Consider the following 12,987-nt stretch of genomic DNA (forward strand, 5'->3'; position numbering starts at 1 on the left):
GTATTCGAGTTAGAGCGTTCGCACCTTGATTTCTAAGATTGATCACTTAACCCGCCTCAAGCCCATTCTTCGAACTAGCTGTTCAATACTCTTTAATGTAATGTCAATAGCGCGTGGCGTTGAAAGTCTCTTGATACACGCATTTCTTTTATTTTAACAGTCAACAACATCTAAAACTATGCAAAGACCACGTTCAAACCTCATGGGCATGCTTTGTCCTCTTTAGCTTTCCAAAAAGTGGGCCACAAGGTTTAACTTGTTCATTAAAGCCACCAAACATGCTCTGTTTGCATACGAATGTTCCTAATATAAATTGAATTTATGACTTTTCTCAGTGGGAAATAATAAACTTCCCATCATTTCTAATGGCATTTGCTGATACGATCCATTGTAAGAACCTTCCTTTTCAAGATTCTACTGGAATATCCAGCCGAGTAAACTGCAATAAATTAATTGTAGCCATTATATTGTCTATTTATGCCTGAAAGTTGGAAAGGATACATAGCGACAGAAAATAAAACACGAGGTCAGATATAACACCAATCAAGGTTACTAACGAATCCCCAATGTACAAGTCTGGTTAGCGTGTAAGTATAGATGTCGGAGACTCATTACGAGGCTGGAATGACTATGGTTTGTGTGCTGTGAACAATATGGATACGTACATAAATAGATCTGCAATTTAATGTCCAAATCAGACGTAAAACAGGTAAAAGAATTTCAACCTCGCAGTATTCGCAAAGAAATTGGGATAAACGTATAACAAAATAAAATAAAAATTAAATTAAGCGGCGAAAACTTTGACCAATACCAGTAGCAAAATCCTCTAATTTTAATTGCATTTCGGTTAGATTACTGGGTTCAACATTCGTGTTAAGAATTATAACCATCATTATGGAAGGTGGGGGGACTGAAAGGGAATGGAACAGCTTAACTCATTTCGCCATCTCGCAATTTTTGCCCAACAGTTTGTAGTTAAACAGGGAAAACGTCAGCCCATTTCCTGTCTTGGTGTAGTGTCACGTAATTGCTGTGTCTCACGTGAAAGGATGCTAGAGAGTTTTGTTATGGCAAAAGGCAGGTGTCATTAAGAACAAGAGGTTCGTGTAGAAGATCAGAGGCACAGATGTTGAAGTGCAGGTGTTAATGTCAATGGTAATGGATAAGGCTCTTTCTCTGACTTATTAGTGTTGGAAAGACCTATTTCCAGAATTAAAAAGTCCATAAGCCAATAATATCATAGGCAACTCATTAGTAAGTCTAACAAATCAAATAAATTCATAAGAACCCTTGCTAACAGATCAGTGAAGAAAAGTTAATTACTTATTGTAAATAGGCGTGTTTTATGTGCCATAATAATGGCTTCAAAGAAACATTGATAGTGACGCTTTTACACATACGAATATAAACAATTAAAATTAGATAAAAGTAAACATACAACTCCACGTTTTAAAAACAAAGTTTGTTTAGTAACAGTTTTCTTTTCATCTCTCTCTCTCTCTGCTAATAGTCCTATTCATTTTGGCTTTGATTTGATAACAGAAGCCAAAATTGGATTCAGAAGCATCATCTGTAAATTCTCAATTAATTTAGTATCATGAATGATCTGGTTTCTCAACATTACAGGCAATAAACAAATTGTTGATTTTTAAAACGTATAGTTAAATATTTTCATTGCTTTAATCTAAATTTAGTTCTTGTTTCCCATGTTATTTACGCTCTTAACATAAAATATATAAATACAAATAGATAAATAGACAATACACCAAAATATAATATTCGTAAAGTACAAAAACAAACTTTTAAAAAATCGCATAAAGAAAGAAGCACTTCTAATAAAAATCATTCAAACATAAAGAGTCAACATGTACAGCATGAAATAAAACACAGATTTTTTTATTTTATTTTGGCAAGCAGAAATCATGCACTTCACCAACTCAGGCATGCTCGGATGCGATTAATATTTAAAGCCTACAATTATAAAGGAGTGGACTGAAAGAGGCTGACAAATTATGGGCCAAAATTAAATCTCATCCACGAATTTCATGAGAGGCTAGCCGCTATCCAATAATGGATCATTTTTATTTAGAGTAATGCAATAACAAGGCAACTCGTAGTGAAGGGTCTCCACAATATTAGATCGATGCATTTATTAGCAAATAAAAATGCTTGCTCATTGCTTCTACAAAATGAGGCTTTGCCCTTTTTTTTTTTTTATGTAAAAATACGAAAGGAGATATTTGTTGAAATTAAACTTGAACTTCTGTACACTGTAATTTTCAGGAAATACGTATGAAGGAAGGTTGTTCCAGAAAACGGCAGTTGAATGAATAAATGAGGAAGATGAAAAGTTGGTCCTGTGAGTTTGAAGTTGGAGAGTAAATGGATGTTGGCTGGTGGCGGCACGTGTTCGGACTGTTTTAAAAGAGAGAGCGGGAATTATAGAAGCCAATTCAGAAGAACAGTGCCCATGGAAGTATCTGTAGAAGAGGCATGCAGCAGAAACAGTACGTCTATCAGACAGCGAGTGCAGAGACTCTGTTAGAGATGAATCATTAATTAACCTAACTGCCCTCTTCTGAATGGAATCAAGAAGCCTGAGAGAGGTTTTGGGGGCACCACCACAGATGTGGGAACAATATTCCATGGCAGGGCGGATTTGCGATTTATACAGAATGAACAGCAGTTTGGAAGAAAAATAACGCCGAGAGCGAAAGAGAAAACAAAGTTTTTTAGATGCAGAGGAAGCAATATTTGTAATGTGCTTGTGCCAAGAGAGATTATAAGTCAGGGTAATCCCCAAAAGAGATATATCATTTTGCCTAGAAATCGGAGTGTAACTAAAGATAAGCATAGGAGCAGAAGAATCCTTTTTGCGAGATATAAGACAAGACTGAGTTTTAGAAGGGTTGAAATCAACTAAGTTGTCTTTGCCCCACTGGAGAATTACCTGAAGATCGGCATTGAAGGAATTGGTAGCAGATTTTCGAGAAGTTGAAGCTGATTGAGCAGGACAAGGTTTCTCAAAATGGAAAGTAGAATGCAATGTGCTATCATCGGCAAAACTATTGATAGGATTTCCAGTCAATGGAAGAAGGTCATTAATATACAAGAGGAAAAGAGTGGGGGAAAGAACTGAACCTTGGGGACACAGTCATAAGTGAAGAAGTTAGAAGACAGAGAGCCATCTACCATCACTCTCAGTGTGCGATCAGAGAGAAAACTGGATAACCAATTACAAAAAACAGTTGGCAAACCATAAGATGAAAGCTTGTTTAGAAGACCTTCATGCCAAACACGATCGAAAGCGTTTGAGATGTCAAGAGCAACTGCTTGTGTTTCACCGAACTTTTCCATTGAATTAGTCCATAAATGGGTAACATAAGCCAGAATATTACCAGTGGATCGACACTGACGGAATCCATACTGGCGATCGTTAATCAGACGGAAGGTTTCTAGGTAGTTTAAGAGTTGGCGGTTAATTGATTTCTCCATTACCTTACAAAGAGTAGAAGTAATTGCAATGGGACGATAATTGGATGAGAGGGATTTTTCACTCTTTTCAGGAACTGGCTGGATATGAGCAAATTTCCAAACAGAAGGAAAAGCACCTTTGGAATAAGAAAGTGAAAAAAGGCGGCAAAGAACAGGAGTAAGTTCAGGAGCACAGGTTTTGAGAACAAGTGAAGAAATATCATCGGGACCTGGAGCTTTCTTAGCATCAAGATTCGTCAAAATTCATCTGACATCCTTTTGACGGAAGACCACAGGAGGCATTGAATGGAGCGTGTTGGGAATGGTGGGAGGTGTTTTACCAAGATCATTAATACGTAAGTTGGAAGAAAAATGGGATGCTAACAGGTCAGCTTTATCTTTGGCCGATATGACAACAGAATTATCTGGTTTGGGCAGAGGTGGGGGCAGAGATGGGCAAAAGTTGCAGCCAATAGCTTTGGCAAGAGACCAGAATTCTCGGCTACCATTAGGGAAAGAAGCAAGTTTTCTACTCTTAGCCTGTTCAAACTCTAGTTTGGACTGATTAATAACTGCTTTACAATTGTTGCGAGCTTTGGTGTAGGCAGAAAATACAACTGAAGAATTAGAAACAAGCCAATTACGATATGCAATGTTCTTCTCTTGAACCGCCTTAGCACATTTATTGGAAAGCCAAGGTTTAGGACGAGATTTTAAAGTGGAGTATGGGATAAAGGATTCCATTCCTGCAAGAATAATTTCACTGACACGATCTGAGCAAACGTTGACATCGAAAGTTTTGAAACAGTAATCCCACCAAGGAAAATAAGAAAAAAATCTCGCAGGTCATCCCATTTTGCATCCTTGTAATGCCAAACAATATGAGGTTGGGAATAGCCATGAGATAAAGGCTCCATTGGAGAAGAGACAATCACCAAGTTGTGATCTGAAGTGCCTAAAGGACCTCTCACTTCGACCGTGTGCTTAGAAGGGTTGTTTGTGAGAAAAAGATCAAGCGTGTTGGCTGTATGATTAGGATTGTCCGGTATTCTTGTAGGTAAATGAACAATCTGTGCAAGGTCATTAGTAATTGCAAAAGCCTCAGCATCCCGACCAGCTGGTACTAGAAAACGGCAGCCAGCTGGAGTTGTGAACATTAAAATCACCAAGGAAAATTACCTCACTGTTAGGAAAGTTGGACTGGAGAAAGTCAAGTTGCAAAGAGAGGAAGTCAAAGAGCTCCAAGTGATTAGTGGAGTTAGGAGAACGGTAGAGACAACAGATGAATTTGACACAATGACGTAAAGAGATTTTAAGCCAGAGGGGATCGAAAAGATGAGATTCCAAATTACCAAAACTCTGATAGGGAATGTCCCATAGCCCTACATGTACAATAATGTTCCCTCTAGCATGGTCTTTTCCCCTAAATTTACTCCATGAATATTCAAATAATAATTTCAGTTTCTTTCGAATAGGAGTCAATACATGATGCATCCTGAAGATGAACAAATCAAATCAGTTAAGAATTTAAAAAATAATTGTAATTAAATGCAGTTGTGCTTCAATAATGTCTTGCTTGCTCCTCCTTGCGCCTCCGTAGCCAGGTGGGCAGGAGCAGCAGTGCGTAGCACACGCTTCTTGGTTAGACCGGGGTTCGAGCCCGTCACCACCAAATACGGAGGATGCGGAAAGGTCAGGGAATGACCACCGCATATCCCAGAGCAATATGGCCTTAGTTGCTAATGCTCCTAAAAACAAAATAACAAACAAGCTTGCTCCTCTTTTAATTATCCCTCGATCAAACTGTAATTTAATCCGGCCCTTGGAAAGGGCCGAATTAAATTACAGTTCGATCAAGGGAAAATATCTGTAAACATTTAAAAATGATTATTTTGAATGACTAATACTAGCGCTGTTATCCGTTTGTCAATTGGGGAGGGCCTCATGACAGCTTTCATAAAATACTTAAATATATATTTTTTTCATTAAATATCTCTAAAAAAAGATGAATTAAATTTAAAAAATTAACCTTAATTATTAACAATCAGAAGAATTTTATGTTGCTCATTAATAATCAATTTTCTCTGAATACCTGTTTTTTTTTAATTATAAATTTATATATAAACAAAAATAAAGAAATATTGAGCTTTTAAACAGCTCAACAATTTGGGGCCATCGCCACATGTAAGCTACAAGTTCGTATTGAAAAGAAATCTTTAAAATTTGTTGCGGGATGTTAATGTTTCTTGGTGCGTCTTTGGGCCACATGCCCAAAGAGCGGAAGGGATTATAAAGAATAACGGAATGGTTATTAACGGGTAAAAGACCCCTATAAAGAAATACCAAGCCTGTAGCCGACTCGCAGTGCCTCTAGTAAAATCGGAAGGAATGTAAAAGCAACTGCTATCTCTTCCTCTGTCGTAATATACTTCCTTTTCCACACTTAATCGATAAGTTCCTGGATGATTATTAGGTTTTGCGTCCCCAAGTATCCCCGTGAGGTGCCTACGACGTTTTTGTGCGACATTATTTGGGGTCCCCTGCTTACTCCGGGTGACAAGGCGGCCCGTTAATTGTCTCCAGTAAGGTCTTCACTACCCCAAGCTATTCTGAACTGTACGGTAATGGTTTCTACCCGAGAGTTAAGCTTTATATAGTTAGTTCCATTGTTCTTTTAGGTCAAAAAAATCCTAACGGTTTTATTTTTGCTGGTATTTCCAAGAAGCCTGCGCTGTTGTAATTATAGGGTTTTATTGCTAATCTAAAATTCGACATCTGTGGTATCATCAGTGAAAAGAAGAGTCCTCTAGGGTTTGGGAAGCGGTGCCATCTCCATTTATTACCTGAATATTCTCACATTAGTGGTTTTAAAAAAAATGTAAACTTCCTTTGCGAGGACTTTCCCATCCACGCAAAAGTGTTGATCCTGCATTTCTCAGAAATATGATATTTGCTGTCCGACTGGAGTCTCTTGTGTTTCGGAAACTGTAGAAATAAATCGATTTCTTCTGAGATCTAAAAAAAAAGTTGCGAGGTATATTCTGGCTTCCAAAAAATTCTTCATTTTGGAATTTTTTGGGGGGGGGGAGGATTTTAAAAATATTTCGTGGTTTTCAAAAAGCTTTTCATTATGGATTTTTTTGAGATTTTTAAAATATTCCGTGGTTTCCGAAAAAGTTCTTGATTATGGATTTTTTTTCTGAGATTTTCAAAAATTTTAAATGTTACTGAGCGTGTAATAGAATAATGATAAAGAGAAAAAATAAATAAAATTTCAGGAAGCAACATAGACACCTCAAGGATTCACAAAAGCAGAGGGGGGATATATGAGGAGTAAGCACATTCGAGAAGCCACCACACCACTTGGAACTAGGTGTGGTATTCGGCATCCGTGACACGTGCATTATAACAACGACGTTACTAGCTTTACTACACGATGAGAAAAAAAAAAGTTTATCAGAAGCTGTGGCCACACCTTGTGAAGATAAAAAGCAGCTAATCATATCAGCTAAACAATCTTATCTGCAGAGGAGGAGACTACGAGAAAAAGAGGAACAAACTTGATCAGCCCGTAGTGATAGTGTTAACACAAAAATTGAGAATTTCAAATCTAATTTTGTTTCTTTCAAAAAGGCAAAATGGCAACGCCATCTAGTGCCATGGCTCAGTAGATGAACTGTTATAAAAGAAGGCGGTTAGTCAACAAAATTGTATTTTAGCAACATCAAGATGAGCGATGGAATTGAAACAGCAGCTGTTAATAGGCTGAAGAGCTTATTGTAATATAAATAACTCCATGACAGCCACATAAGATCAGAGGAGCGCACAACATCGAAAGAATACAAGAACATCGCCGCGTTTGCTGCAAAAATGCAGCTTATATCTACGATGGCTGGCGTAAAAATGGAAAGCATGATGGTTCTATGATAGCCAAAAAAACGTTCGGGTTGACTGCAGAAATTGAAGGAAAGAGACGGGAGGGCATTTAGAAGAATGTTACAGGGACGATAGTAAGGAGTTACACGGCATCGGATTTCAGCACACAAACTAAACATCTCAGGCACGAAATGGTTAGCATTGCTTTGCCTGATGCACAGTCATTGTAACTGGGCCCTGGAACGTTGAAAAACTCCGATGGCCATATTTGGGTATGGGCTGATGCTGGAAATGTTATTTAAATATGATGGAAATGTGGTTTCTTGAACTTCTATCATTGGTAGTCGTTCGTGGAACAATGAATGCCATTGGAACATCGACATTCTGGACACCCTGACATCTTCTTAGTTATTCCAATCCACAAAAATTTTCCCGTTCACAACAATCGCGAAAACAAAAATGAAAAAATAAAAAAGAACGGTCTCTTCCTACAGGCTTGTTGCTGTTTTCAATTCTTACGCTAAAGTATCGAATAAATAAATTTACGGTAAACTTCATGCCATAACTCTCAAGCCGAACCTCTGAACTGAATGGCTTTATTAATGATTCTCTCGTGTCAAATCCCTTAACACTTACTTTGGCAGGCTATTATGCAAGCCTTGGACAGTTCCCATCAAGTGGGCATGAATCATGTCGATTTTAAGGCATTTGATTTGGTCCAAAGCTCCTAATTCAGATATTCAACTGAAGTAGTAATAGTATTTGCCATAAAGTGCAAGGAAGCCACGGGCTTTTGCTGCACTGAAAAAAAAAAAAAAAGTAGATAATAAAACACAAATTGTATGTTTCCCTCCTCATTCAGATAACTATCGAACTGACCTTTGAATTTATTCGAACTGTCAGCCTCAACTACCTGCGAGGGAAACTTGTTCCAGCTATCAACGACTCTTGCTAAAATAAAACTTCCTACAATCTAACCTAAACCTCAAACACTGTAATTTGAATTTATGGCCCTTACAATCGGGAATTCTATATAATAGTGAGAATTCCACCTTTATTCATTTTACTAATCCCTCTCAGAGCATTATAAACCTCAATCAGGTCACCTCTGAGGTGCCTGCTTGCCAGGCTCTGTAGCCCACATTATCGGAGTCTTTTTCTTCATACGGCCGTCCTTCTGCCGATTTCACCATTCCAGTTGCCCGTCTTTGGACCCTTTAAAGAAGCTCAATGTATTTTTTCAGATGAAGATCTCAATACTTGAACACAGTATTCCAAATGTGGTCGTCAGAGCTTTTCAACATTAAAAAGTACACCATTTAATTATTATCATCATCTGAAAGTACCGAACAATGTAACCAAAGGAATCAGGTGTTCGTGCCCTTCACAAATAAATCACAAATGAACATACTGGATTAAGTATCAAACAAATACTAACAGCGATTGAATAATATAGGGTTTCTGTTAGTTATTTTCAAAATACAGGTAATACACTGCCCTACCATTAACATCTGAACACCCCTCCATGAATGGGGAAACAGGTCCTATGCATGTCACACATCACAGAACCTGCTATAAATATGCACACGGACTTCGAACAGACAATTGCAAAAGTGGGCATGCAAAATGACACGTTCAACAGAATTAACGGACTTTCAACGTGGAATGATAATAGGATGCCACATAAGCAAGCGTTCTGTACGAGACATCACAGTCACTCTGGGGAACCCTAGGTCAACTGTTAGTGACATCATATGCAAATGGAAGGGGAATGGGAATGAATTTGCCAAAAATCGACGTTCTTGTAAACCCCGAAAACTAACCATTGTTTCAAGTTACACAAACCCTTTGTGAGTGTATTGGGACTAACGTCAGCACTAGTATAACACGCAGGACGCTCCATCATTCCTCATTACAATGGTCGTGCAGTTGTTCACAAGCCATTGACCATCTCAACAAATGCTAGACGTCGGTTAACATGGTGTAAGGAGCCCAAATCCTGGACTGCAGAGCAGTGGAAAATAGTCCTATGGACAGACGAGTCGAGGTTCGCACTCTACCAGTGTGATGGCCGTTCTTGGGTGTGGCGAATGCCAGGGGAAGAGTTCCTTCCTGATTGTATCCTCCCAACAATGAAGTTGGTATGGGGCTCCTTTCATAGTTTGGCTTGGGCCCATTAGTCGTTATCGACAAAACCATGGTTTTGTCGCTATCATTTGCCTATACCTGTATCAGCAAGACAACGCGGCATGCCATACTGCTCGGGTCGTAACAGAGTGGTTTGAAGACATGGGTGTGAAAAAGTTGGATTGGCCAGCCTAGAGAACTGCTCTGAACCCTATCGAGCATCTTTGGGTTGTATTGGATCGTCGGGTACGTCTGCGTCTACGTCGAGATCGCCCAAAGAGCAAGACCGAACTGGTGGTTGCGTTAAAGGCCAAATGGAAGAATATATCACGTGACAATTATAAAAAGCTGGTTGAAAGCTTGCTGAGAAGATTGAAGGCCGTCATAAAAGCAAAAAGTTTCAGCACAAAATATTAAAAGACACAATAAAAGCTCTTTTTTGTCTAAAGGCAGGTGTCCGGATATTAATGGTAGGGCAGTGCATATATAGTATCGTAGTGTAAACGTGTATTATCTCAAAATGCCAAGACGGACATTTCAGTGCATCTGTTTCTGTTTACTCCCTTTCGCACTTATATTTACTCCCTTGTGTGTGTGTGTGTGTGTGTGTGTGTGTGTGTGTGTGTGTGTGTGTGTGTGTGTGTGTGTGTGTGTGTGTGTGTGTGTGTGTGTGGCACAACGTGAAACCCACGTGTTTCGACATACCCTCCCTGCAAGTTCCAAGGAAGAATGCGCGTATAGTCACCACGAAAGGTCAGTTGTGTGTGTTCGCTGCTGTCATGTCACTCTATTACGCAATGTGGCCTATGTATACGGATTAGAGAGATCTTTGTCCCTCTATCTGTCTGTCTTTCTGTGAACCCTTTCCTGCTATTAATCATCTCCTCTAATCCGATCAACTGTCACTAGTTGTATCTCTAACGCAAACTGTATGGACTTATTTTTTGACAGGTGGGATTACTCTGAAGTATATAGGAAAAGAACGAGGAGATTTTAAATTCAGGATTCAAAGGGGTGTGTACTGGTAGAGCCATCCTCGGATACGTATCGAGCAGGTGAATTTTCCTAAGTCTTCCTTCTTTCGCTCTCTCTTTCTGCCCGGTTGTGGCCTTGGAGTGTTTACTTTGTTCAACCGATCAAGTCAGTGTGTATATACGGAGGTCGAGAGATGTAGAAAGAGAGAGAGAGAGAGATAGATGGTGAGAAAGAGGTAGAAAGAAAAAGAAGGAAGATCCTTCACAAAGCGCTTCCTGTACTTAAACTTTGTATCACTTTCTTTGTTCTTTGTAAATGTCTTCTGTGTTCCTTTGAAAGACGGAAGAGTAAATCGAAGAGGATGTTCTTAAAGACCTTATGAATACTTAACAAAACTTTTACTGCTGGGAATCAAAAGTATCGGGTCATTTTGTGTGTTTGGTGACCCACAAAAAACATTTCATTATTTTTACATTCAGGTACATTTAAATATTCTCTTCTAAATATAAGTTTTAATTTCTGATACGTATTTTGATTCGATTTACTATTGTAAATGGAATTCTTTCAGTGACATCTGTAGGCAACTTTAAAATTAACATTGAATACTGTACAAAATGATGGCAAGGAATTTTGTTAACAGAATTTATAATTCTAAATACACTCAATGTGCAAAAGTCAAGGAACTTTGTAAGGGCAGTGTTTTAAGACTAAACCTGGTGAAATAAATTTTAGTTCTTTCTTCAAATATTTCCTATAGTTCTTTAAATTTGTTGGAAGGTTTGCTTCTGCCTTTTTTGTTTTCTTTTTTGAGGGTAATGATAGGGTTGGGAAGTTCAGCATGTTGTTTTTTCTTTCCTCACTCAACCGCCTACTGTTTCTTTTTTCATTATCCCAGGTTCGTCATCGTTTTGGATGCTACGATGAAATCCAGGAAGTAGACTCAAGGCAGGTAAGACACTGCAACTGGGTACGTTTCCTGCGTTTCTCGCCAACTTTGAGTAGCGAAGTTAATCTGTTAGGATCGTTAGTTAAAGGAGAGCCGGTCTACGAAGCCATCCGTATGGTAACGCCAAATACAGAACTCGTAGTTTATTATGAAGATACAGAAGAAGACAGTCGAAGTCCGTTAGCAATTCTGGCTTGCCGAAATCTGACGACAGCACATTATAGGCACGCGATGGGTCTAATTCTAGAAGGTAAGAATGAATTTAATCTAAAACAATAATTTATTACTCTTTCTCCTCCATATATATATATAAAAAACTATATGTATTTTAGGAATTATGTTTATTTATGGCTACAAGGTATACAGGATTTCAGAAGTATGTTCAAAAAATTCTGCGACCTATTTCAACGTCCTCAAGCAATCCAGAAAACATATCTTCCAAAAAGGTGTCGAAAAGCTTGGCCGGTCATTCGCCATGGAAGAACATAAGTCCCGATTAACTATCACCCGATTATAGGTGATCGATTAACGATCTCCTATAATACTACACCAAATGTTAATAGACAGCTGCTCTTGATGGGCTCTTACCATCATACATGAGGATTTCTTCTGCCCACTCCTGTAAATTATACGAGTTGATAAGCTCATCTTGTTTAATTCGTTAGGATAACGATTGAGGACACTTGGCAGAACTGTTTTCGTTGAGAGCAATCCACAGAGACAAAGATTAGACTTACTATAGACGAAAGACCAACTGCTTGCCGAAAAATGTCTCGAATATACATTTAGGAAACTCAAGAACACCGGTTTGTTGAGTACTTGTGGATCTTTTTGTACCATGTAAAGATCTGCGCTGGTAGTGCAGTGGTTGTAATTGCCGTCCTCCCCACTCCGGATGGAAAATACCAGGGTTCGAATTCCATCAATGACTTGAAGAACTTTTATGGGCTTTTTTCACTCAGTTGCTGAGTTAGTCGGTTTCAGGCGTATATAGCAAGTCCCCCCCCTGCCGGAAACAGCTTTTTCGTCCAGAAAAACAAGCAAATCGACCATAGAATATGCAGTTTATGGATATAATACATATGAGCATATAACTTAGTTCTTGGGCGGCCCTAATATGATAGTTTTTATTTTCGAAAATCTTAAGGAGAATGAAACCAAAAGATTTGAGCCTGTAATCTTTTAGGGTGCTGGCAGAGTTACCCTTAGGTTTGAAAATGTGATCTCCCCATAGAGGTGGAATAGAAGCTAACTATATTGAATTGCAGACTTTCAAATAATAAAGTAACCAGGTATTTTTACCAAGAATAGCGGACAGCCCCAGACCCTACAGTGCCTTTTTTGGAAAGCTATTTATGACCCTAACAAGCTCCTGCTTGATTACTGTTAATGCAGAGAATATCAAATGCTAAATCTCTAACGATTTGTTGAGCCCATTTTTGTACGGTGTCGTCCGCTGTTTTCCTGAGTGCCTTTTGGGTACTCTAATTTTATTTATTTACTTCATTTACTACGTTATTTACTTCAACATTACTTTAAAATCTCTACTCCTCTACTTTAGAACCTTACCTCTTTTCTATAACTGAGGA

At 38.5% G+C, this 12,987-nt stretch overlaps 1 protein-coding gene across 1 annotated transcript in view; it reads left to right on the forward strand.

The window, feature by feature from the left end:
* Positions 1–12,987, forward strand: part of LOC150080060 (uncharacterized) — a 123,657-nt gene that overhangs the window by 18,485 nt on the left and 92,185 nt on the right. The window contains exon 2 of the mRNA XM_090381113.1: positions 11,348–11,648. Within this exon, the coding sequence (XP_090237239.1) occupies positions 11,348–11,648 (301 nt within the window). The remainder of the gene's footprint in view (positions 1–11,347; positions 11,649–12,987) is intronic.

This window comes from Mastigoproctus giganteus, chromosome 9, assembly GCF_048544385.1.
Source record: "Mastigoproctus giganteus isolate SK-2022 chromosome 9, ASM4854438v1, whole genome shotgun sequence".
NCBI lineage: Eukaryota > Metazoa > Arthropoda > Arachnida > Uropygi > Thelyphonidae > Mastigoproctus > Mastigoproctus giganteus.